This window comes from Gekko japonicus, unplaced genomic scaffold, assembly GCF_001447785.1.
Source record: "Gekko japonicus isolate JY-2015 unplaced genomic scaffold, Gekko_japonicus_V1.1 scaffold933, whole genome shotgun sequence".
Classification (NCBI taxonomy): domain Eukaryota; kingdom Metazoa; phylum Chordata; class Lepidosauria; order Squamata; family Gekkonidae; genus Gekko; species Gekko japonicus.
The window spans coordinates 500,679-525,963 of record NW_015165264.1 but is presented as its reverse complement, the minus strand read 5'-3'; the positions used below and the strand labels follow the sequence as shown (position 1 = coordinate 525,963).

The window sequence follows — 25,285 nt, the reverse complement described above, 5'->3', positions numbered from 1 at the left end:
ATGCTAGGTTCCTCCCCTCCCCCTATTTCAGTTTTTTTCTAAAAATCCCCCCCCCCAGCTCTAAAATTTCTGAAAATTTTACATCTCTACTCGTGATGCACTTGTGAGATAGTCACAACCCAGTTTTGGGTCCACACCCACATTTTGAGAACCATTGCTGTAGAGAATATATTATGCAATAGTTTGTGCTGACTCCGCTATGGTACATATGGCTTTTCTGTCTCTGGCCTTTACTTAATAGTAAGAGCCACAGGATGGGTTAAAGGAAAATGGGTTAAGGGAAAAAACATAACTTTTCATTATAGCTGATGCATCTTTCAAAATGATGTCTAAGTCAATGGACTTGTTTTGTGTAGCTGATGGCAGAGAAGATGCAGCTGCAGGAGCAGTTACAAGCAGAGATAGAGCTCTGTGCTGAAGCTGAGGAGATCAGAGCCCGCCTGACAGCAAAGAAACAGGAGCTGGAGGAGATCTGTCACGATTTGGAGGCCAGAGTGGAGGAGGAGGAAGAACGGTGCCAGCACCTGCAGATTGAGAAGAGGAAAATGCATCAGAATATTCAGGTAATATATACATGTGTGTATGTACATCCTTACATGAGACCAGGTAGTTGAGCCACATGAAGGTACATGGGGTTCTTGGTAGGAAGAATTAAAAGATAAAGTGTGCTGTCAAGTTGCAGTTGACTCACGGTGACCCTATGAGGTTCCTCCTCATGGGGTTTTCAAAACAAGAGATGAGCAGAGTTGGATTGCTTTGCCTTCCTCTGCAGAGCAACCCCAGTCTTCCTTGGTGGTCCCTCATCCAAGTACTGACCATGGGAAACCCTGCTTAGCACCCAAGCTCTGATGAAATTGGGCCAATATAGGTTGTTAGGGTTGCTACAAGGAGTAGTAAAGGGGTGGGGAAATTTGGCAGTGTGCACTGTGGTGGCCTCTCATAAGCTGTGGTCTTAATAGAGTTTGCTGTATGTATTATAAGCATGACTAGATGTAAATGTTGTGTGTAGCTTGTGATCTTCTGAAAGGCTTCGTCAGAATCTAATGCTTGCCTGCCTACTGAACGCCATGCTTTTCCTTGTGCAGGAGCTTGAAGAGCAGTTGGAGGAAGAGGAAAGTGCGAGGCAAAAGCTGCAGCTGGAGAAGGTGACCACTGAAGCCAAGCTGAAGAAACTGGAGGAAGATCTGATTGTTGTAGAAGATCAGAACTGCAAACTGGCCAAGGTAAGCCAGGAGCCGTGTTCGTGCATGGCAGGATGTAGAAAGGGAGGAAACAGACACCAGAACACCCTAGAGGAACAGGGGGACTGCTGTTCTTGCTGCCTGTGTTGTGGCATGCAAATGCCAGCTCTCAAGAGCTGATTGCTATTCTTGCCCCTTGTACTGCTTCTTGTTTTATTAAAAACACAACTATTTCGAAGAATGCATATTGAGAAGTCTGGAAATTTTTCCTATATCTGTAGTCTCGGCTTGGGAGCCTTCCTGATGCAGCTTCTGTTCTGGGAATATGTGGTTATGGTCCAAAGAAATAATATTTCCACTGGTTCCTGTAAGAAAGTCTTGGCAATGCAGTCAAATTCTCAAAAGTGCCTTGGAGTCACAGTGGTGAGGGGGACAGATATTTAGCAGTATGCAGTTTACTGTGTAAGTGCTTCCGCCTAGCAACTCAGATGGTTGGATTAAGGAAGGAAGCGTCTTGCTAGAATGAAAAGAGGGTAATGCCTAAATAGCAGCAATTGGCTAAAATGTCAAGGCAGAGCTGTTGGAACAGAAAAATTGGATTAAAGTTAATGGATGAGAAGTACCCTAAACTCCTCTGAGGCCAGAGGAACACCTGAGATGCTACCGCTGCTGGTATGACCTGGGTATAGTCTGACTCTTGCCAGACCCCTTCATTCTTGAGGAATTTGCCAGGTACTAGGAAGACCTTCGAAAGCAAGGGGATCAGTGGGTAGGACATTCTCTACTTAGACCACTTATTCCTTGCGTCTTGCACAGGCGTGATTCTCAGCCCCAAATAAATCTTTCCTGAACTACATAAACATACGTAATTTTCAGTTTCTAATGGCTTCTGAGGCAAACTAGACTGTAGTACTAAACGTTTAGCTCTGGGATTTTCAAATATTGAGCTGCCTTTCAGAATGCCCACAACGTCTTGTACAAAGTTGCCTGCATCTAAGTCAAAGCTTCTTCACTGTGTCTGGATGGCATTTTTCCCATCGTGACTATCTTCAGAATGATTTGCTGACTAGATTGCACTTCAGTTAATTTCACAAACTTCCTCCAGACAAACAGCTGTATATAGACAGAAGGGTAAACAAATACGGCTACGAGTACAATCATTATTCATTTTCAAATGCCACTCAAATTTGACAGTATATGTTCTGGGTTTTCTCAGGAGAAGAAACTGCTGGAAGACAGGATTGCAGAATTCACCACCAACTTAACAGAGGAAGAAGAGAAGTCAAAGAGTTTAGCTAAACTCAAGAACAAGCACGAGGCCATGATAACAGAGCTGGAAGGTAGGGGGAGAACTGTGGTGGCGTGGAGGGGGCGTAGCGGCTTACTCCAACACGTGTGATTTGTTCCCCGTCCCCCCAGGATTTCTTGTTTGTGTGTGAGATTGGTTGAATCTCTGGCTGCATTCGCTTTCCAGGCCCTAACGGGTTAATATCAGTGGAACTGCAGAGGGTTTGCATGGAAAAGATATTGATTGGTCTGATAGAACTGTGTTCAGTAGCTGGATGGGTGAAGGTTATGCATCTTGTCAGCTGTGCCTTGGTCTAAATTAGCAGGGGAGAAAAATCTCTAACAGACCAATGGAGAAGAGAAGCTGGTTCCGTTTCTCCTCTTGCTGTGGGGATATCTCTGCGGTTGTATTTTCAGTGGTGTTTGAATACTGGGGTTAGTATACCATGGGAATCTTGGGGGCTACTGGCTCTATCCGATTGCCTCCTAACGTTGCTGGTAATGTTAGTATAAAGAATTTTGCTTAATTTGAACTTTTCACTCCCAAGATCGGGGGCAGCTTCAGCCTGTGGGTCAGATGTTTTGCAGCCTTGTGGAGATGGCACTTGCCTGCAGTTCGGCGGTGGTGAATGAATGGGGAGGGGGGTGGGGAGTCAACGGAGGTTGTGGAGTTGGGGGTTTCTCCCTTCTCCGACATGAGTAGTAAAACTCGGAACTGCCGATTCAGCCCACTGTTGTTGTCACCTCTGTGTATGCACATCATCCTGACTCTGACCTTTCACGTGAGGAGCCAGCATTTTAAGCGCCTGGGTGTACCTACCGCTGACCCAGATGTGTCCTCCCTTTCAGAGCGGTTGCGGCGGGAAGAAAAGCAACGGCAAGAGCTGGAGAAGACGCGCCGGAAGCTGGAGGGGGACTCGACGGATCTGCACGATCAAATAGCTGAACTGCAGGCCCAAATAGCAGAGCTCAAAATGCAGCTGGCGAAAAAAGAGGAGGAGCTGCAAGCGGCTTTGGCTAGGTGAGGTCAGGCAGGTGGGCGGGGAGGTCCTGTCTGGAAGTTAGGCAGCTATCCTGTGCGTCTCCTCTTTCCAGTGAAGAATTAGGGGATCATCTGAAGTGATTTGAAGGGCCTAGGTTTCTAGGCCCTGAGATTCTGACCGCTAAGCCCTTGTGCTTGTGTTTACCGCAACAGGTAGGTAGTTCAGTGGAAGAGGAACTTTAACTAGAATGGTCAGCAGTGAGAGCAGGTCAGCAGCAATAAAGTGAGCAGCTGGTTTGCGCTGTAGACCATGTCAGAAATCCCATGTAACGAAACTGTTTTCTGCCATCATAAGCCTCTAGCTAATCTTGACTTTGTTTGAAAGTGTCTGAAACTGGGCAGAAACAGAGCACCAATGTTTGTCAGAGCTGCTTTGAGCACTAGATATCTGAACAACTTTTGTGTGGGTAGATGGCCTCCTTATGGTTCATGGAACTTAATATTTTCTTTGTGTGTAACACTTGTCTGTCTCCCTCTCTCAGGGTGGAAGAGGAGTCTACTCAGAAAAACATGGCTCTGAAGAAGATCCGTGAGCTGGAGTCTCAACTAACAGAGTTGCAGGAAGACCTTGAGTCTGAGCGGGCCGCCAGAAACAAAGCAGAGAAGCAAAAACGGGATTTGGGTGAAGAGCTTGAGGCTCTTAAGACCGAGCTAGAGGACACGCTAGACTCAACTGCTGCCCAGCAGGAGCTCAGGTAACCACGACATCTGGGGTCTACAGGAAAGCTAAAGCCAGTTCTGCCTCTACAGAGTTTAGGAAAGTGACAAGGCAAAGCTGACTTTTAAAACTACAGTCTCCAATCAGCCTCTGTCAAAAGCGTCTGCTGCCTTGATGTCCAGTGGAAACCCTTAATGTTGTCTACTCTTGTGTCTGGCGAGACTCAGTAAAAATAAACAAGGGTTTCCCAGACAAACGTCAGAGCTTTTTTCAATGGAGCACTTCAATGGAGAGTTGAGCTACTTTCTGCTGTTGACCATTTGGAATAAATCCCCACAGAGACATGTTTGGGGTAGCTGCAGTTTAAAAGTAGCATTCCAAGTTACTGGCAGTCTTGGAGTACCTGTGGCAAGATCAAGCCATCTGCCACCTAATGGGAAATAACTTTTCTTAAATAGGTCAAAACGTGAGCAAGAAGTGACTATTCTGAAGAAGACTCTGGATGATGAGGCAAAGACCCACGAGGCACAGATTCAGGAGATGAGACAGAAACATGCGCAGGCTGTGGAGGAGCTGGCAGAGCAGTTGGAGCAGACCAAGCGGGTAGGTGCTGCATCAAAAGGGGGTAGGACCACTGGAGAGGGCTCTTGAACAAGTGGAACGATGTTTCCGTTCTCTGTGTCTGTAGTGTGTTGGGGGGGGGGGGGGATGCAGGCAGATTATGAGCTTAAACACAAACAAAAAGCCTTTCACTTTTTAACATGATCGGGATTCAGAAGTGATGTGCTGGAGCCTAAAAAGATGTTTCAGTAAGTGAAAGCAGCCTCCATGGACACTTGTTCCATTGAGAAGGTGACAGGGAGCAGCATGATTTCAGAGGGTGGTAGCTAACTGACCAGCTGGTAGCCGCCTTTTACTTGCCTAAGATATTGACATTGGTGATCTTTTCTTAGCGTAACTGGCAACTGCACTGAGTACTTCCAGATCACTTTATCAGTATAGACTTAATAGCACTTGTCTTATTGACACTGTTTTGGAAACAAGTTAATTGATTTCCCTCCTCCCATTAACATTTGGGGCTCTTTACCCATACAGAAGATCTGTCCTTTGGATCTCATTTTGGAATAATGCACCCATTAGCCAACGAGTGCCGGTCCTACTTCTGGGGATAACACTTTCTTTGTTTCCTTAAGGTGAAAGTGAACCTTGAGAAGGCCAAGCAGGCCCTGGAGAGTGAACGCGTCGAGCTCTCCAATGAGGTGAAGGTCTTGCTGCAAGCCAAAGGAGATTCTGAGCATAAAAGGAAGAGGGCTGACACCCAGCTCCAAGAGCTGCAAGTGAAATTCGCAGAGGGTGAGCGAGTGCGGACCGAGCTGGCGGAGAGAGTCAACAAACTCCAGGTGAGGGACTGGAGTTTTCCTTCCCTGTTTTTTCACAGAAGTGGATGTGGGGATTGAGGATGGGGGAATGAAGAGCAGTGTGGCTTTCCATGGGGTGTGCAGCTTTTGCCGAGAATGAGCACACGGAGAAGGGCTAGAATAACCCAAGTGGATGGAGTAGGGAGGATGTGTGGATTGAATGCTTCCTCTTTCAGAAGTAATGCACACTCCAGTGGCAATCTCTGCCCAGCTTACATGTGCCTTGAGTCTCAGTAAGAAAGGCAGGCTATAAACTAAAGAAATAAGTAAAAATTAGAAGAACCCATTTTTCTATGAACTATTCTGCTGCTCATTCTGCCGGGTTTTTTAATGCCAAGTAGACAGTAGTGCTAAACAAAGGGGGTGGGTACTTAAGCCTACCTTACGCTACCAGGGAAGTCTTAACTACACTGTGAAGGAGCACAGGAAGCATTTGCTTGTTCAGAGTTTCTCTCCTGTTCTTTGAAGGGATAGCATCCAGTGTTGGGCAATGACACTTTTACTTAATTAGCTTCTGTCCTAACGGTCTGTCTTTGTGCTCTTTTCAGGTTGAGTTGGACAATGTTACCGGCCTTCTGAATCAGTCTGACAGTAAATCAATCAAACTAACCAAAGATTTCTCTACATTGGAGTCACAGCTGCAAGATACACAGGTGAGGCTCTAGAGGAAGCAACCTTCTTTGTTTCTCTCATTGACTTGCTTGTTGTTGGATTTAAAACCATGTCCGCTTGCTTGATAGTGATGGATGTGTAACATTGGCAAGGGAGGAATACACAGTGCAAAATGATGTGCAAGCTTTGATTGTGGTAGCCAGCCCAAACGTGCGGTCCCCCAGCGGGTTCATTATGTTTGGCTTTAGAGGTGCTGCAAGTTTTGGGAGGACATCTGGGGACCACTGTGCTTTTTGGAGGGGTAAGGGAACACTGCCAATAGGAAGTGAATTGATTCTGCACAGGTTCACAATATTGCTGGAGTCCTAGGAGGTACCTGGCACTGAGAATGGTCAGTTTAGTTTTCTCGGTATTTGTAGTTTGGCTGTAAATCTCCAACGGCACTGAATGGGGGCATGTCTGTTTCTCATAGCTTGTCTGAAAACCAGTGTGTTGCAGTGGTTGAGTGTGTGGGTAGGATCTGGGATCAGGTTCAAATCTCCATTCTGCCATGGAAGTTTGCTGGGTGACCTCAGGCTAAGTCACACACTCTCTCCCCACTCAGGGTGGTGGTAGTGAAGAAAATGAAAGGGGGGGGGGGAGAATGAAGATGCAGGTGGTGTTGGGTCCCCATTGTGGAGAAAAGCAGGGTATATTTTTAAAAAGTAGCAATATGGGAGGCTCAGGCCAATTGTTCTGATGCTAGTGGAGTGAACTTAGACCATTTAATTCCTGGAGGTCATTATGGAGGGGGTGGTTAGTGTCACTTGCCCTGCTTAGTAAGGAATACTAATCCCAGATCAGTCCTACTTTTAGATCTCTCTCCTCATTGTTCGTTGGTTTACAACTGCCTTATTTAAGATAAGTCTTTGCACCCTCACTAGTTGATCTTGCTTTTGTACATACAAGACAAATCTCAAAAGGCCCACTCCAGCGGAATTTAGGGGACAGGTGGCCTTGTGTAGACTCCCTATAAGTGAAATAAGCAGTTGACAAAACAGTAGACGTGAAGCGGAGAGAACTACTGAGCAGCATAAGAGGCTGATTGTTCAACATGTCGGTCATTACAGGAGTTGCTTCAGGAGGAAACACGTCAGAAATTGAGCCTCAGCACCAAGCTGAAACAGATGGAGGATGAGAAGAACAGCTTCAAAGAGCAGCTAGAAGAGGAGGAGGAGGCAAAGAGGAACCTGGAAAAACAGGTTTCTGCCCTTCAGTTCCAGGTATTCTTTACTCATAGGTTTTACTGTCCAAATCTGGTTGCAGTGTGGCACCCTGGGGGAATATCTGCATGGTACCAAAGTAACCTTACCTGAAAGAGCTCTTCCAAGTGCAGAAATTAACTGCTTGGTTGAAGACAAGTAGCAAGTATTTTGAAAAGCTCCCCTGTGCTTGCATCCCACCCCTGCACTTTCCCGTCAGTAGGGTGATCATGTCTGTGCTCTTGAAGGTTGCATGGTATGAAGCTTTCACTCCAGACATTCATTGTTGTCCATCCCTTGAACTTTCTTTAGGCTTTCTCTCCCAAAACCATATCTCTTGCTTCCCTCCGTACAATGTTTCAGAAGCACTTGACTTCTGTCCACTTACCTACGTACTCCCGGTGTTCCCCTAGACAGCGGAAATGAAGAAGAAGATGGACGAAGGCCTTGGCTGCCTAGAGTCAGTGGAGGAAGCAAAGAAAAAGCTGCAGAAAGACTTGGAGGCCATGAGCCAGCGTTATGAGGAGAAGGCAGCTGCCTACGACAAGCTGGAAAAGACAAAGACAAGGCTGCAGCAAGAACTGGATGACATCACCGTGGATCTGGATCATCAGCGGCAGATAGTCTCCAACCTGGAGAAAAAGCAGAAGAAATTTGATCAGGTAGGCTCACTTGCAGACTCACCGCAGGATTATCCCTCCCTCCCTCCCTCCCTCCCTCCTCCTCACTCACTAGCATCTATCTGATAAAGGAGCAGAAATGCTTGTATAGCGGATGTGTGCCTGTTTGTCCCATAACTGAAGGGGAAAGATTGAGGCAAATGGGGCAAACAAAGATTTTTGCCAATGAATTATCCCACTGTCATCTTGCCTAGTTTCACTGGCTTGTGTTTGGGAATAGGCCTGAGCATACAGCGGGCCCTTTTAGGGATGTTGTGCATTGGAAGCGACTCCTGGATTTGGAACCTGGGAGCCAGTGAATTTAGCTTACATCCTTGTCAAGAAGCTGGAATTGGTAGCAGAGTTTTGATGCCCGGGAGCCCGTGTTCGATGTTCAGTCCACGTCACTGGGAATGCCTGACATAGCAACATTGGGGGATAGTTAATGCTTTCCTTGGGGAATCTGATCACACACTGATTTTCTTTTCTAGCTGCTGGCAGAGGAGAAAACTATCTCTGCAAAATATGCCGAGGAACGGGATCGTGCTGAAGCAGAAGCCCGGGAAAAGGAAACAAAGGCGCTCTCCTTGGCCAGAGCTCTTGAGGAAGCCATAGAACAGAAAGCAGAGCTTGAGCGGCTCAATAAGCAGTTCCGCACAGAGATGGAAGATCTGATGAGTTCAAAGGATGATGTTGGCAAGAGTGTGAGTGGACAGTTCTGTTACCCTTGGTGTCGGTCAGGATGGGGTGAAGAGGGAAGGAAACGCCCCCTAAAATGGACTTCCTGTGCACTTGCAGTAAGGCACAGAAAATGAGTTTCATGCCAGTAGCTTCTAACGTTCTGAAATGCTTTTGGCAAGAAGCTGTGTTGTGGAGGGACTTACATAAAACATTTGTATTGAACTGAGGTGCTTGTTTGTCTGTATGTGCAGACTGGTAAAACATTTTTATAGAATAATCAGAGGTTTGAAGTATACCAGTTCCCTCGATTTTCAAGGAGTAAAATTCTTTCTGATAGGACAGAGGTGTCACTGGATTTTATTTGCATCATGCCAATATGTTGGTGAAATGTAAATTGGTTGTAGCACCCTGAAACTGCACACACACCCTCTGTCTCTCTTACTCTCAAACACTAATTAGTAAATTGATTGAAATCAGAGTTCTGATGTTAGGGATTCCTACGTGAGCCAATTTCTCTTAAGAAGTATTGCTAAAAGGGGCTTGCCTTTCCAGGGTTATTTGAAGGGTTGGCAAGTCAAAAACCAGTGACCTTTATTCCTGTCTCAGTGCCCTCTTTGTGTGTGCCAGAATTTGCTATTAATTTCTTAATAAAGCTCTTCAAACTGTCTCTGTGGGAGAAACTGACATTTTTTTGTGCTGCAGGTCCATGAGCTGGAGAAGTCTAAACGAGCTTTGGAGCAGCAGATGGAGGAAATGAAAACTCAGCTGGAAGAGCTAGAAGATGAGCTGCAGGCCACCGAAGATGCCAAGCTGCGGCTGGAAGTGAACCAGCAAGCCATGAAGGCACAATTTGAGCGGGATCTCCAAGCCCGCGATGAGCAGAATGAAGAGAAGAGAAAGCAGCTGATGAGACAGGTGAAATTCCGTGAAGCTAGGAGTCTTCCATTCTTCAAGAAGTCCTTAATTGGGAGGACAGAGACGAATGAGCCACCTATATGGTGGTAATGCAGACTGAATGTCCTTCTGCCCTTTCTGCATACCTAGATAGGAGAGAGGAAGAACTCTGCGTGGGGTTAAACTGCCCCCCTCTCTCTTTCTCTCTCTCTCTAGGTGCGAGAGATGGAAGTGGAGTTGGAAGATGAGAGGAAGCAGCGCTCTATTGCTGTGGCTGCCAGAAAGAAGCTGGAAATGGACCTCAAGGATCTGGAGGCCCACATCGACTCTGCTAACAAGAACCGCGATGAAGCCATCAAGCAGCTCCGAAAGTTGCAGGTGAGGCTCTTGAGTTGCTTTGGTGCTTGCTTTGTCCAGCACCACATCTGCAAGGATGTGGCGGGGTGGATAACTTACTAACATTGCTGCTGTTACAGCACTACAGAATATCTCACTTCTTACTTTGAGTAAGAAAAGTCTAGACAATAATTTGACACTCTTAACACGGCTCTATTTTTTGTTAAGACTCTTGGATAGCAGGGCTGCAAAAGACCCTTGCTGAGAGAGAGCCCCACTGTTGGAGTGGGCAGAGATAGGTTAGATGGAAAAGAGAGTTCTCATGGGTTGTCTTGTCTTCTAGGCCCAAATGAAGGATTACATGCGGGAGCTGGATGACACACGTCTCTCTAGAGAAGAAATTTTAGCACAAGCCAAGGAGAATGAGAAGAAGTTGAAGAGCATGGAAGCAGAAATGATGCAAATGCAGGAGGTAAAGAAATCTGGAACACCAAGGCAAACCATGTGTCATGCCCTCGAGGACCCAATGGAGTATGGGAGTTAGGATGCAACAGGCTGTCTTTTGGGAAAGGGGTGGAGGTGGTCGGTCCTTGGGGAGGGAGGCTGACACATCATTTCCCCAAGCCGCCCTGAGCCCGTACGGGGAGGGCGGGGTATAAATGGAATTAAATAAATAAATAAATAAATTTCCACTTCATATCTAAACTCCTTGGTGGCGAAGGATTGGGGCACCAGATGTTGAAGGAGGCAAGCTGCTTTGTTTCTGCTGGTCTCAGACGAGCTGTTCTCTGAAGGGCTTCTCTTGACCCTCGGGTTCCTAAACTGACTCTGTGGGTCAACTTCAGTAGGCCATAGTGTATTTCCGTTACAAACAGAGATACAAACCAACACGGAGTTCTCTTGGGGGCTCTTTAGGGGTTTTATTGTGTAATTTGTAAGCCACCTTGACCCACAAAGAAAGGCAGGGTATCACTATTTAAAGAATACTGTGTACTGCAGAATCCTGTGATGCTTTGGCTTGAATAACGCCTACGCTTAGATAGTTAGCCCCTCTTTGTGCACTTCATAGTACTGCAAACTATTTAAATGAACGACTGATGGTTATTGTGACGAAATGGCTGCCAGGCAGAGGCAGCAGTGTATTTTAAAATGGATGCCAGCCTGGTAGTCTTAGGAGGGGGGAGGTACTCCATAGGAAACAATGGAGCTGCCATACCTCCCTGCCTACAGTTCCCCAGAAGGGCTTGGGAAAAAGCAGGAAAATACGGACACACCCCAGGGGCGGAGCCAGGCAGATAAAGGCTTTGGCCCTGAGGAGGGAGTTCAGTCTTCAGCCTTTGGGCTCAGCGTGGAGGGCAGCTTCAAGGGAGCAGACAGGCGGGGGCTCCTGTTGCCTCAAACTCCAGGGCATCCAGGCCACTATGAACCGTGGTGGACAGTCAGGAGGGCAACAGTGCCAGTGACCAGTCCGGTGAAGGGCTGGGGTTTCTCTACAACCTCCAGAGATAGAGAGGGTGTGTGTAGGGGACAGAGGAATGGCGTTTTAAATCGTGTTTATTTTCTGCCCAGGTTGTGTTAATGTGCTCGTGTTTATTTTCTGCACTTAACTTGTAAATAGTTAAAATAAATCTTCTTTTTGGAATTCTAAGACCTGGTGTGCCTTGACCACCTAGCCCTCCCTGCTCAGCACATTACCAGGGACAAGGGGAGGCCAGGGAACACAAACGGGCCCAAATCATACAGGTGCCAACTCTCCAGGGGGTGCCCAAATAGTGTGGTACCAACTTCCCAGGGTTGGGGAATCAGCCAGAGGGGTCTCACTGTCCCTCTAGGAAGGCGGTGTAAATCCAGTGAGTGGTGGCAGCGTGTAACGAAGGGAAATAGCCCCACCAGGAAAGGGCGGGAAGGCAAAAACAGGGGCTTGCGAGCCACAGAACAGCTGCTCAGTCTCCCAGGGCTGAGGGCAGGTCCCCGTTTCACCACAGTTATAGTGATGCTCAAGATTGTTGTGCCTCTGCTCACACAATATGTTTCATGACTGTGGCTGGCTGAGAGCGGAGAGGCTTCCTGTACTCAAGATGCACTCAGCGAGATTCCAGATACTCTGCCCTGTACTCCACAATATGGCAACCGTCCCATCCCTACAATAAGTTTGAATCTGAGCCGGAGTCTTAGCATACATCTCACTCTGATTTTAGGAACTTGCAGCTGCAGAGCGTGCCAAGCGCCAGGCTCAGCAAGAGAGGGATGAGCTAGCTGACGAGATCGCCAACAGCAGTGGCAAGGGGTGAGTAGTGGCAAGTCATCCTTCCTCTAGCAAATCCATCGTGTTTTAAGAGGCTCTCTGGTAAGCATGCTTTGTGGAAGTGCCCTGTATTGGCATGCTCTCAACTGTGTATGCCTTCTCCTTATTAGCGTTCTGGCCTTGGAGGAGAAGCGCCGTTTGGAGGCTCGGATAGCTCAGCTGGAAGAAGAATTAGAGGAAGAGCAGAGCAATACAGAGCTGATGAACGACCGGTTCAAGAAAGCAAATCTGCAGGTGAGTGCTTGGGGACTTCATCTGACAGACAAGCCTTGTTGAGAAAAACATCCTCAAATTCCTCAAAATGGCTATGCCTGTCCCATTCTGAAAGTGCTTTATATTTGGGAATTTTTTCAAGAGGGTAGTTGCTCTAAATGCGCAGCTCTCACTTTGAGCATCAGAGAGGCAGTTTCAAATCCCAGACAAGCTCATACAGAAAGCATGTGCTTACACTTATAAGTCTCGTTCAGTTCCCAGCACCACCAGGTAAACTTTCTGGATAGGGTACCTGGACAGGAACTTGTGCCTAAGAGAGCCATTGCCAGTTCAGGCAGATGATACTGGGCTAGATGGGCTAATGGCTTGACTCAGTTCAAGACAGATCCCTATATGTTATGGGATGGGATGGCAGAGTAGTCTTGTTGAATTGTAGCTTCATCTTAGCTAGCAACATGACAGATTTTTCACAGATGGGGGAGAAGCTTGTGGGATTTTTGCATGTTAAAATGTGGTTTTATTATCTCCTGGATATTTGGTCTTATGTTGGGCATTCTCTAGCCACTACTTGTTGCTGTGTTTTCTGAAAAATTGACATTACCTACAGAAATCATACTCTCCCCATCTATACCCAAAGGGTCAGTGTTAAATTGCATGGCCCAGTGCTTGGGGTGGGGGAGGCTGCTTAAACAGATTGGGCCTACTTGGTTTTCTACTTCTGTGTACGTAATCTGTGCACTTCTAATTCTCTTTCCCAGATTGACCAGATAAACACTGACTTGAATGCCGAGCGTAGTAATGCCCAGAAGAATGAAAATGCTCGCCAGCAGCTTGAGCGTCAGAACAAGGAACTGAAGGCCAAACTTCAGGAAATGGAGAGCGCTGTGAAGTCTAAATACAAGTCTTCCATCACTGCTCTGGAAGCAAAGATAGCACAGCTGGAGGAGCAGCTGGATTCTGAGACAAAGTAGGTGTTGACGGTGCTTACTTGTGAGCTAGCTGCTTCTCGCAAGGTTGTAAACAGGTCCTGCAGTCTCCTGCTTATTTAGCCCTTTTGATTAAGGGAAGCGGTGGGACGGGTAAAAGGAACTGGAGTGCTTTTGAACATCTCTACCTTTACTGTCAAGGCCGCTTCATGTGAACCAAATCCAAGTCTTAATGAATTGTGTTACTGTCATAGAACTGGAAATCAATTACTGCATAGTTATCCCATGGACACTGAGTGTTGGCTAGAGTCAGACATTACTAAATGAACTAATTCGTGATGATCTAGCTTAGCCATTCTTTAAATATTGACAAAGCTGGACTTGGAATTAGTTGTTTCAGGGCATGTAACTCTGCGTCAGTGCCAGGTGTTCTGTGAACTGTTGGATTGCTTTGCCCTTCTCTCAGGATATTTTTTGTAGTGGCTCCTGTATATGTCTCTCAGTATTTTACAGAAGATGCTCTAGAAAAAAAAATCTATGAAGAGTGCAGTGACTGCCCCATGGCAAGCCGCTCACACATCTGTAATGTACCCACTAGTATTTTCTTCAATTTTGGCTGTTAGGTACCCTGAGCATGGAAGTTCCTGTCTTTGGCACTTACTATACAGCGTGTCTGACCTTGAAATCTGTATGGATAGCTTTGGTCTGATTCTTTGGCCCGTTAAACTGAGAGTCTCTTGCTCCTTGACTTTTCATATATAGCTTCTCTGGGTCTCTGTCTCTGAACCAGATGTTTGCCTGTCGAGGGGAACTCTTCCATCTGTCTGACCCTTAACTTCCCCTTTCTTTACAGGGAGCGCCAGGCTGCCAGCAAGCAGGTCCGACGTACTGAGAAGAAGCTGAAGGATGTCCTTTTGCAGGTGGAGGACGAGAGGCGTAATGCTGAGCAGCACAAGGATCAGGTACCTGTGTGGTGCTGAGAGGTGGCTCTTGGTGGCAGGGCCTTGTGATCGGAGGCTGTTCCTCTGCGCTCAGCCTGTCTGCTCATGGAAATGCTCTAGCTTGGCCTTAAAACATCCAAGGCGTTTGATTCCTAAAGGCTGGTTTGTGGGATATTCACGATAGAGAGGCTGTGTGTTGCATAAGAAAAGTAGGCTGTCAGATGAGCATAAACATCACAGTGAGAAACTTTTTAAATCCACGTCTAGGAAGATTTTAGGAGCAGACTTTCTGGTTTACTTGGATGCCTACATAACCTCTGTACTGCAGAGAAAAGATTTTCCAGTTGGTGATGCAGGTTTATATGTAAAAAAAGAACAGTGCTGTGACAGCTGTTGTTCTTTACCCTCTCTAGGCAGACAAGGTGAACGTGCGCTTGAAGCAGCTCAAACGCCAGCTGGAGGAGGCAGAGGAGGAGGCGCAGCGATCCAACGCAGCACGCAGGAAGCTGCAGCGGGAGCTGGAGGATGTCACTGAAACTGCCGATGCCATGAACCGAGAGGTCAGCTCCCTCAAGAGCAAACTCAGGTAAGATAGAGGCGAGGGCCAGCCCTGCCCATCTCTAGGCCATGTCTGCGTCTGGGCACTGGGTGTTCAAAGTACGTCTTTTTCTTCTTAGTGCATCACTTTATTTCTGCATTCTCTTCTCACCAAACAGGCGAGGGGATTTGCCATTTGTGCCACGCCGGATTGCCAGGAAGGGCGCAGGAGAGATGTCGGATGATGAAGTGGACGGCAAGGCAGATGCTGGTGATACCAAAGCGACTGAATAGAGCAGCTTCTTGGTCCAGGCTGCACGTGTTGGAGGAGTGATCCACCTTCCCTTTGCCCAGTGGACCTCTGCACACCCTTTCTAAAACCTGCCAGGGACAGTGGAGCACATCTGTCAAACTGTTCCCTGGAATACCTGGAGCCATCGGACATTAGCGTCATCCTGCCCAGCTTGCAAACTCTTGCGTTGAATGCCAAAGAGTTGTGACTCTGCAGTCCAATCAGAGTCTGGGAGCTACAGATGCCTGTAGCATAGTCCTTTCCTTGGCTCCTGGTGAATTTTACATAGTTTGGGGTGTGACAGGTTGAGAGCGCGACTCCTTCTGTTGCTGTTAAATCAACTATTTTCTTCCATTAATGAGTTTGATAGATGCAGGGTCCACCCCTTCCCCACCCCCCCTCTTGTTTGCTTTTGGCAATCATGTTCAGTGACCTCACACTCTAGTCCTCTTCTGTCTGCCCAGTTTGGGAGTAATGTTGAGCAGGAGGGGATGACTATCCCGTGGCTCCCAAAAGTCTTTGGGTAGAGAGCAAGGGGACCGAGCTCCTCCTGGAAGATCCCTCCTGTTGGCTAACATCTGGACATCTGAAGTGCAATGGTGTCTGTCTGGTGTCTCTGGCTTGTGTCTAAGGTAGTGTGGACCAGTGGTGAGTGACAGGCCAAGGAAGCAGAAAGTTTTCATGTGCTCATTGGAGAATCTCTTTGGGACCAAATATATTTAATGGTAACCGACAGAATCCTAGTGGGTTTGACTGGAGTGTGGGCAAGGAAGTCCTTTATTGTCATGTCCAGGCCTCTAGCTCTCTGTAATCAGGGGATGGGTTTAGTTATTCTGCACAGTGACTAAGAGTATATGAAAAGAAGAAGAAAACCCCTTTTAATCTGCACAGATTATATGTTTGAAGGCCTTTGTATCTTTCGTTTATAAGTAATAAGTAAGAAAAATAAAGGTCTTTATCACTGCCTTTCTATGGGGACTGCGGTTATATAGATAGTCTTTACTTTTCTACACTGTACACTGGTTGCTGGATTTACTTGTATACTTAACCATATTGTATATGCTGCATTTAGACTTCTGAGCAAATGACAAATTAAAATATGGAAGCTCTATACCATGTGGTTAGCGCTCTCGTTTGGGGAGCCTCCTGTCCAAGTTGCTGTCACCAATAAATTTGCAAACTTTTTTTAATATAATAAGTGCCTTAGCATGTGCCTCAGCTGTGTCTCCACTACAATCAGTAATGGATTACCGGTGCTCCACTGATAACAATAAAGTTTATCCATGTGCTGCAGTCTTCTGTGTGTGCTTATGAGGATGTTCCGTATTCCTGAATGCAAGAGAAGAGGCAGGGAAGCTGCTGTCTTGGGCACACAATGAGATTGCCTGTTAAGCACAGGTAAGTTGAATATGAATGCCTAAGGCATGTGGAAGCCATGTGGTTTACTGTAGGTTGACTGGAAGCACCCCTTTCTATGGTGCAAGTGAATTGTTGGTGACTTATAAATGTTTTTGGTCTATTGGGGATGGAGTGATCCTGGAAGGCAAGTATGTTAGTTTTCTCTGAGCACGGAGTGTCTGTGAGAGGAGTATTCAGTTGTGAAATACCTTGCCTGTACACTAAATTAGTACAGTCCCAAGGGGTTATATTATGGGATTGCTCAGAACATGTAACTATGCTCTAAGAAAGATGAATATTCAGGTTTGGTTCTTGTTGGAATACATCTTCTGGTCCAGAAGAGTTGCCAGACAGGGTTTTTGTATCTTTTACCAGCAGATGGTGAAAAAGATTTCACATTTAATGGAGTAGCCTGCATTCTGAATTTCTGTATAAGTATTCAGTGCAGTGGAATTGGGGAAGGTCCATAGCTCAGTGGTACAGCATGTTTAGCATGCAGAAGGTCCCAAGTTCAATCTCCAGCATCTCCAGTTCAAAAAGGATCAGGCAGTAGGTGATGTGAAAGACCTCTGCATAAGACCCTGGAGAGCCACTGCCAGTGTGAGTAGACAGTACTGACTGTGATGGACCAAGGGTCTGATTCGATGTAAGGCAGCTTCATGTGCGTTCAATTGAATAGCACCAATTCTGAAGTGCAATACTTTTCATTCAACACTAGGTGGCACATGTCAATTTGAAGGTGTGTCTGCCAGAGACTAATCTGATTATGGCTATGCCATTTCCTTATTTTTTTAAAAAAATGCACCAAATGTATTGCAAATCAAGAATTGTTATTTGAAAATCGTAACTTGCAATACTAATTTTGAAAGCCTTTCCTGTGGTATATTAGCAGAGAATCTCTCTCAGAAACCTATTTTTTAAAATGGTAAAGTTACTACCAATGGCCTTGGTGTGCCTGCTTCGTGCAGTTGTTGGGGTCAGAGGTTGCACTGAAGCAGTCCAGCTTGGAGAGAGAGAGGTAAGGGATACATGGTACTTAAAACGCTTCAGGAAAAAGTCCTCTACACATCCAAGTTTATGGCTGCAATTATGGATTGGATCGTATCAGCAACTTCAGAACTCTGGAATAATAGCTTTATATATATAAATCTCCTCGTAGGCCAGGTAACTAGGTAGAAAATGAGTTAGGAAGAATTTCCAGGTACCAGGAATTCTCTACCATTGCTGTGTCCATTGCCCTTTCCACTACTATTGGTGCCTTATTGAATTCTGCACATACTATTTTACCACCAGAAATATATTTCTTAATGTCTGCTTTTGTTAAATACATGGCCTGTCTAGTCTCACAGCATCCTATAGCAAGCCCCCAGGCAAGCTATTCCCAGTTGTCTTTACTGTGTCCCACTTATCCTTGGATAATCAATGTGGATAAAAACAGGCACTGAGAGAATCCGAGCAGTCCATAGGCCACATGGTTGTTACCAAAACCCAAGTCTGGCCCTGGTGTGCTATATGGAAGTCTATTAAGGCAGTGTAGGTAAACAGTTATGATAACAGCTATAAAAATCATTGGAATTGGGGCAGGAGCAAGAATGAAGTGCTGTTATCCTTTCGGTAGCACCACGTACAAGCAATCACGTTAGTTTCACATTAGCTGCTTGGCATATTATCAAGCTTTTAATACAAGCATGCTTAGAGATAAGCTTTGGTATGGTATTATAGCTTTAAACATTTTCTGTATTGGCTACCTGCTGTATTTGGCAATAGCCTGATGGTGATAAATGCTGATCAGGGTCTCATTTGCCTAAACCAGAAAGCAGTCTAGACATGATCTGGCATTCCCAGGGACCTTGGACGACCATCTAACAAATACATAGTTCCACTCGTAATGCAAACTACATGTTTGGTTTTATGCTACTTGCTGTTGTGACACTTATGGATGCAACTGGACCTGTAGCCAAGGCTTCACGGATATCCAGCATCTAACTGAATCATGAGCAACATTAATGAATGCTGTGCACTCAAGAACAAACACTGAAGCCAAGTCTTCCTTCCTCCCTCTCCCATCTTGTACTGTGAAGGCAATTAATTTGTAATTCTAACTGGATGCATATAAATCTATCAGGCTGTCTCCATCTGTACACGAAATTTGGCATTCAGTAATTGGACTAAGATAAAGCTATTTATTAACCAAGGTTGACACTCAACCATGTCTGTATCAAAAGGCAGAGGAAAGCAGGTCTCTTATTCAAGCAGGATTTCTCGTTTTCCATGATCTAGGTTTTCCTCTGTCAGTAGTTCCAGATTAAATCTGCCCTGCCTCTGAAATTTCCAGAAGGTTAGACTGATGAGAGTGAAAAGGTTTCCTCTATTAATATCTGTTCGTTCACCAAGTAAAGGAGAAAAAAATTGTGTAAATATGAACTGATGAAGGATAAAGTGTATGTACATCTTACTTGCCAGGCTCTGTTAGCATGCCTAAAATTTTGCACAGCTGATACTAGCTAAGTGGAAACAGGAAACCCCCTATTGTGGGGGTACAGCCTGGGGGACAGTCTTCCCCCCCCCCCTTTCACAGCCCATGCAATATGAAAAAATGGGGTGGGGGGCAGTTTCCTGTGGACATTGTTACATGGCCTTTGGAGAACTATCACTCCTAACAGCTTATGGGGAATCCTGAACTTGGCATTGGTCTTTAAGAGCTCTCAAAGATTGTTCCCTGAGATACTTCACGTACCACTGCTCCTCAACCAGGGCCTTACACTAATATACACATTACTACAGGTGGGTGGCTGTATGTCAGTTTGCTTATTATGTAGAAGCTAGTCCAAGTTTACCACAAGGTACATGCTTAACAGGGAATTTACACCATCCACAGCTACCTGACAAATATGTCTCTAGGATGTGTATTGCATTCAATTGGGCTGATGCAGAAGTACACAAAACTCTTAGGAGTGGCTAAATCCCTGTCCAAAGGGGCTCTGCTGGGGCTCCACGGCAAATTCTTACCTGTGGTAGGACATGAACCATGGGCATTCCCGGTTTCTAGTGGCCCATGGCACCATGAACAGTATTAGGTTGTTTTCTTTCATAGCTACAATGCTCATAAATAAGCTTTGAACTATATGGAAAAGGAATATAGACATACCTTTGCGTATTTTTTCACTAGACTACTAGCCACTCACTCCATATATGGAAGACTAAGATGCTTGTTAGATGTAGGCAGACATTTCCCCCCCCCCTTTTTTGGTACTAAAGAGCAATTAATCACACAGGGAATGTGTCCAGTCCTAGAACTCTATATAGTAAAGGGGATATATGTTGAGTTTGGGATGGATGCAAGTTGCCAGCTTCATTCCCTACAGTCAGAAAAACCCTGAAATGGCTTGAAAGAGAAGCACATTCTCACACCTTCTGTTCCCTAAATCACTGAGTTGCTGCAGCAATGCCTATCATCAGAATATGTTTTTAGAGGCAGGTCTGGAGTGACCCACCAAAGCCCCTCTATTTGAGCCAGAAAGTTCCCAGTTTGTGCAGAACAGCTGTGGTGACTACCCCAGAGCAAGCTTCGTGGAGTGCGAATCTCTTCTTAGCCTCTGTCCTCCCTGTCTGCAAAAAAAAAGTTAATAGATTACTTAAAATGGAAACAAATAAACACTATTAGTTGCAGTCTAACATAATGAAAAGACATTTGTCATTTTTAATAAATCTGCTTCATGAGTAGTCACAGCCCTGCCAACATATGTGTTAGACACCACCAATGCTCCCTCTAAGTTGTGGAGTCCTGTGTGTGTGCAAGAATTCTACTTTGTGAGCTACTGCCAATAATGTTGTGAGTGAGCACTTTGGCTACTGCATATATTAGTTTGCTCTGGAGCCATCCTTCCTGAGCTAAGACAAAAATGTGTGAGCCGGGGGCTAAAAAACTGTGAGCTAGCTCACACTAACTCAGCTTAGAGGGAACACTGGACACCACACCACCAATCTCCAGAAGACAGGGAGATGCATTCGGGGTGTCTTGTCTCCAACCAGCACGAGTAGGTTTGTAAGAGTGGTTGGATCCAACTAGTTTTTCTGTTGGTGAAAAGGGAAGGCTGTGGTCCCCCCTGACCACCTAAAAGGCAATGCTGAGGACCATGGGGTTTGCATGGACAAAAGCCATGTGGGACTAGGGGTATAATAAGGAGGGGTACTTCTGTGAAAATGTTTGTAATGGTGAGCACTAAGTTCTCCCTCTGAGAGGAGGACATCTTGCTGGGTGTTTCCCACCCTATCCTTAGGGAGGCAGGAACAAAACTTTCATTTCCTGTCTTCTTGGTGGGACACGCCCTTGAATCCAGTTTCGTTCCTGCCTCAATAGGGAGAGCAGCACTCTGTTAGCACTCGTGCCTGTTTAGCAACCTTTTTCTTATTCGCAGCCTTTTTCCTCCAACTCTTCTCTCATTTTCTAATTCTTGCTTTCCTGGTCTCCTATTCCCCTCCCCTTTTTTTCCTTTGCCGACTTTACTGGCTTACTTTTCTTCTACCCTGTCTTCTCCCTTCCTCCCCCCACCCCCCGACACCCCGGCCGGGGCATGTCGGAGAGAGACGACTCAGACGGATTTTTCTCCGAAGACTGAGTTGGGAGAGGCATTGCTATCAGCCCAAAGAGCCTCTAAGCAAAAGCAAGGCATGGCTTCCACCTCCGCTGCCGTGGCGGGCTCCGCAGCACCAAAAGATAAAGGTGCCAAAAAGTGGCCCCGCTCTCCGGCCCTGGAATTGGAATTAGCGGCCAAGCACAAATCCCCAGAGGAGGGACTGGGAGGCTGCGGGGGCGGCTGTTGCTGCTTCCACAAGCCATATTATGGACGCGGACGACGTCCCCGAAATTCCAAACGCCCAGGTGCCAACCAACTGCGGAGACTATTTGACTCGGCCAGGTCTACTTGTGAGTAACCCCGTCAGGAGCGGTAACATGCCTCTAACGCCCGAAGTAATAAAATTCTTTAAAGACATGGTGAGGGAAGAGCTCACTAACCTACACAGGGCTCCCCAATTAGAAGATAGGTTTCAGGATACTCCCCATGCATTCCCCAGCCATAGTCCTCAGGGGAAAATGGTCTCTGGTTGTTTAGAGGAAGAAAGACCACACTGGCCAACCAAAGCTGCTAGGAAGTCTCATTTACCATATGCAGACAGACCCTCAGTGGGACCTCTCACAAGCTGAGGATAGTGAGATTTGAGAGAGGGAGGAAGGAGAGTTCTTCTCAGATGAAGAAAAAGAGGAAATGTAGGTTCCTGAACCATCCATGTGATTTTTCAAATCAGAGGACTATATGTACCTGCTTAAGAAGACCATGTCTGCCTTAGAATTGATCCCTAAACCCAAACCAGATGACCTCTCTAACACTGATTCTGCAGATGGGTCTAGACCTAGAGGGAGTAAGGACTATTTCCCAAGAACCCTGGGGTTCGAAAAAGTTTTTCCATTTCCCGAATTTTTAGAGAAACAGCTGGTTAAGGAGTGGGCCAAACCCATGGCTAATAAAAGTTGCCCTCCTAATATTAAGAAACTGTATGCTTTGCCTAACTTCACTGATAAATTCTTGCAGGTCCCTCTAGTGGACGCTCCTATTACTGCTCTTCAGACCTCAGGTCTGCTTTCTGAAGATGGCGAAGGCATGGTAAGAGACAGGAAAGCCGAAGTTGCCTTATGCAAAGCCCATGAAGCTACAGCCATGGCCATCAGAGCTACCGCCACGGCCATGGTGGTAGCTAGAGCTTCTATTGCCTGGTCCAAAAAGATGTCCCAACTGATTGCGGATTCTAACAAGCGCCTGGCTGAGGGAGCGAATAGACTCCTTCAGGCCTCTTCCTTCTCTGCAGACGCCACCCTCGATGCCATGATTTTCTCTTCTAGGGCCCTGGCTTTCACAGTAGCAGCCAGAAGAACCCTATGGCTCTGGGCCGGGCAAGCTGACCTACACGCCAAAGGGATTGTGACAGCGTATCCCTTCCAAGGCGACCGCCTTTTTGGTGACTCTTTGGACAAAATACTTACAAAAAAGAACAAAAAGAAAACAATGCCGCGTTCCCTGGGCAGAAGCGACAGGAGGGGCCCTGGCAATTTTTCCTTTCGAGGCTCCAGATCATCTTTCAGATTCAACCGTGATGGCAGACGTCCCTCTTGGGGAACCTCCAGACAGAACTTCAGACGCGGCTCCTTCCAAAACAGGTCACACAGTTTCTTCTCTTCCAGAGATGACAAGTTCGAAAGAGGCAACAAAAACCCCAGTGCATGGACTATGCAGTGGCTCCGGTGGGAGGGCGGCTGCTACTATTCCATTGCAAGTGGGTCGAGTCCCATGCAGATGCCTGGTCTCAGGAGGTCACAAGAAAGGGATATTCCATCGAATTCCTGTGCAGACCTCCAGATCGCTTTGTCCTCTCACCAACTTTAAAGAACCCAATCAAGCTACATGTTAGGATAGTGTGTTGAATGCCTGCATCGATATAGCAATAGAGAGTCCAGTCCAAATAAGTCTACTGTCCACACGGTGTCCTTGTGCCGAGTCATTCTGACTCCAGTTCTCCAGCACTGGCTAAAACTAGTTTGCTCCAGTCTTATCTGTTAATTAGGAGCTGTCATCTGTCAGGCAGATGCATATGATCTGGAACAGCTTATGTCTTAGTACATCAACACTACAAAGAACTCTGGATGCAGTACAGCATCTATCCAGCATTCTCACCATCGAACCTGTTCCCCTCCCCCAAAGGGGACAGGGTGTGTATTCCATCTTCTTCACCGTGACCAAAAGAAACGGAAACTGGAGGGCCATCCTAGATCTAAAGTACCTAAACAGGTTCTTACGTTTGAGACACTTCTGCATGGAGACCCTTCGCTTGATTGCAGAGGCACTCCAGCCGGGAGAGTTCTTCACTTCTGTCGATCTTCAGGAGGCTTATTTTCATGTGCCAATCATAGAAAGTCACTGACGCTTTCTACAGTTTTGTGTCCAAGGATAGCACTGGCAGTTCAGGGCCCTGCCTTTCGGTCTATCCACAGCCCCCAGGGTCTTTTCCAAGATGCTGATCCATCCAGTCGTGCTCTTGAGGGAACAAGATGTTCATGTCCATCCGTACTTCGACGACCTTCTGATCTGCTCAGCCTCTCAAGTGACGTCTGTTCAAGATACAGTGGCAATGGTACAGTGCCTTCAGGAGCGTGGTTTCCTGGTGAACCTTCAGAAGAGCTGTCTCACCCCATCTCAAACCATAGAACACTTGGGAGTAATTTTGGACACAGTGCAAAACAAGATGTTTCTACTCAGACCCAAAGTGGACGCCATCTGCCGCCTTTGCCAGCAGGTTGCCAGAAGCAGGAGAACTTCACTCATGATCCTAGCCAGACCGATGGGCCTCTTTGTATCCTGTATAGACACAGTCCCTTGGGCTCACCTTCACTCGAGACCTCTTCAACAATTGATGAGGCCTTTTCAACACAAGGTCATGCGCTGGGAGGATATCCCTGTCGTCATCCCTCCTGTGGTGCGTTACAGCCTCACCTGGTGGATAAGATTGTCGAACCTTCAGAAGGGACTCACATTCTATGTGACAGAATGGAAGCAAGTGGTGACAGATGCCAGCCTCCTAGGCTGGGGTGCCACTCATTTCAACACTCTTACACAGGGTCTCTGGTTCCTGCAGGAGAGCAAACTGCCAATAAATGTCTTGGAACTGAGGGCCGTCAGGCTAGCTCTGACTCGTTTCCACCACCAGGTCTTGGGCAGTCATGTCTTGATCAGAATGGACAATATCACGACAAAATCCTACATAAACCGCCAAGGGGGATCCAAATCGGCCTGTCTTCGTCAGGAGGCGTTAAAACTCTTTCAGTGGGCAGAGATCAATGTTGCCTCCATCAAGGCAGAACATATCAAGGGAACCCTGAATTCTCAAGCCGACTGGCTCAGCCGTTGCCAATTACAGGAATCGGAGTGGTCCCTGAAATGGGAACTGTTCCTTCTGATAGTGGAGAGTTTTGGCCACCCGGATGTGCACCTGTTCGCCTCTACCCTCAATTTCCAGGTAACCAGGTACTTCACCAGGTTTTACCATCGCAAAGTGGAGGTGACAGATGCCTTGACGTCTCTATGGCCACCGGGATTGATGTTTGCGTTTCCTCCTACTCCAGTCATCCCAAGGTTCCTCAGGAAACTGAATGAACAGAGAGCGGAGGCCATTCTGATAGCTCCTTATTGGCCACGAAGGCCGTGGTTCTCGGAAATACAGTGCCTATCGATTCAACCTCACCTCTACCTTCCAGTAACTCCCAACATGCTGTCTCAGGGACCAGTATGGCATCCGGATCCGGGCTGGCTTCGTCTGACCGCCTGGCGCTTGAACAGGAAGGACTTCTCAACCTCGGCTACTCAGAGAAGGTAACCAACACGATACTGGCGGCTTGAAAACAGTCCACATGCAGAATTTATAATACCACCTGAAGAAGAAGAGAAGAGATTGGATTTATACCCCGCCCTTCACTTGGAGTCTCAGAGCGGCTTACAAACTCCTTTCCCTTCCCCTCCCCACAACAGACACCCTGTGAGGTGGGTGGGGCTGAGAGAACTCTGACACAAACTGCTCTTTTCCAAGGACAGGTGTGCCAGAGCTTGTGACTGACCC

The 25,285-nt window shown here is 46.7% G+C and overlaps 1 protein-coding gene across 1 annotated transcript in view; it reads left to right on the top strand.

Moving 5' to 3' along the window:
- MYH9 (myosin, heavy chain 9, non-muscle) overlaps positions 1-16,509 on the top strand; it is an 84,663-nt gene extending 68,154 nt beyond the window's left edge. Inside the window, exons 22-41 of the mRNA XM_015410200.1 lie at positions 357-563; positions 1,086-1,223; positions 2,398-2,521; positions 3,318-3,489; positions 3,993-4,205; positions 4,627-4,771; positions 5,362-5,568; positions 6,135-6,239; positions 7,308-7,460; positions 7,853-8,101; positions 8,590-8,802; positions 9,482-9,694; positions 9,890-10,051; positions 10,353-10,481; positions 12,208-12,296; positions 12,425-12,548; positions 13,286-13,494; positions 14,307-14,415; positions 14,808-14,980; positions 15,111-16,509. Coding sequence (XP_015265686.1) covers positions 357-563; positions 1,086-1,223; positions 2,398-2,521; positions 3,318-3,489; positions 3,993-4,205; positions 4,627-4,771; positions 5,362-5,568; positions 6,135-6,239; positions 7,308-7,460; positions 7,853-8,101; positions 8,590-8,802; positions 9,482-9,694; positions 9,890-10,051; positions 10,353-10,481; positions 12,208-12,296; positions 12,425-12,548; positions 13,286-13,494; positions 14,307-14,415; positions 14,808-14,980; positions 15,111-15,225 — 3,249 coding nt within the window. The 3' untranslated portion in view covers positions 15,226-16,509. The remainder of the gene's footprint in view (positions 1-356; positions 564-1,085; positions 1,224-2,397; positions 2,522-3,317; positions 3,490-3,992; positions 4,206-4,626; positions 4,772-5,361; positions 5,569-6,134; positions 6,240-7,307; positions 7,461-7,852; positions 8,102-8,589; positions 8,803-9,481; positions 9,695-9,889; positions 10,052-10,352; positions 10,482-12,207; positions 12,297-12,424; positions 12,549-13,285; positions 13,495-14,306; positions 14,416-14,807; positions 14,981-15,110) is intronic.
- Positions 16,510-25,285: the final 8,776 nt, after the last annotated feature.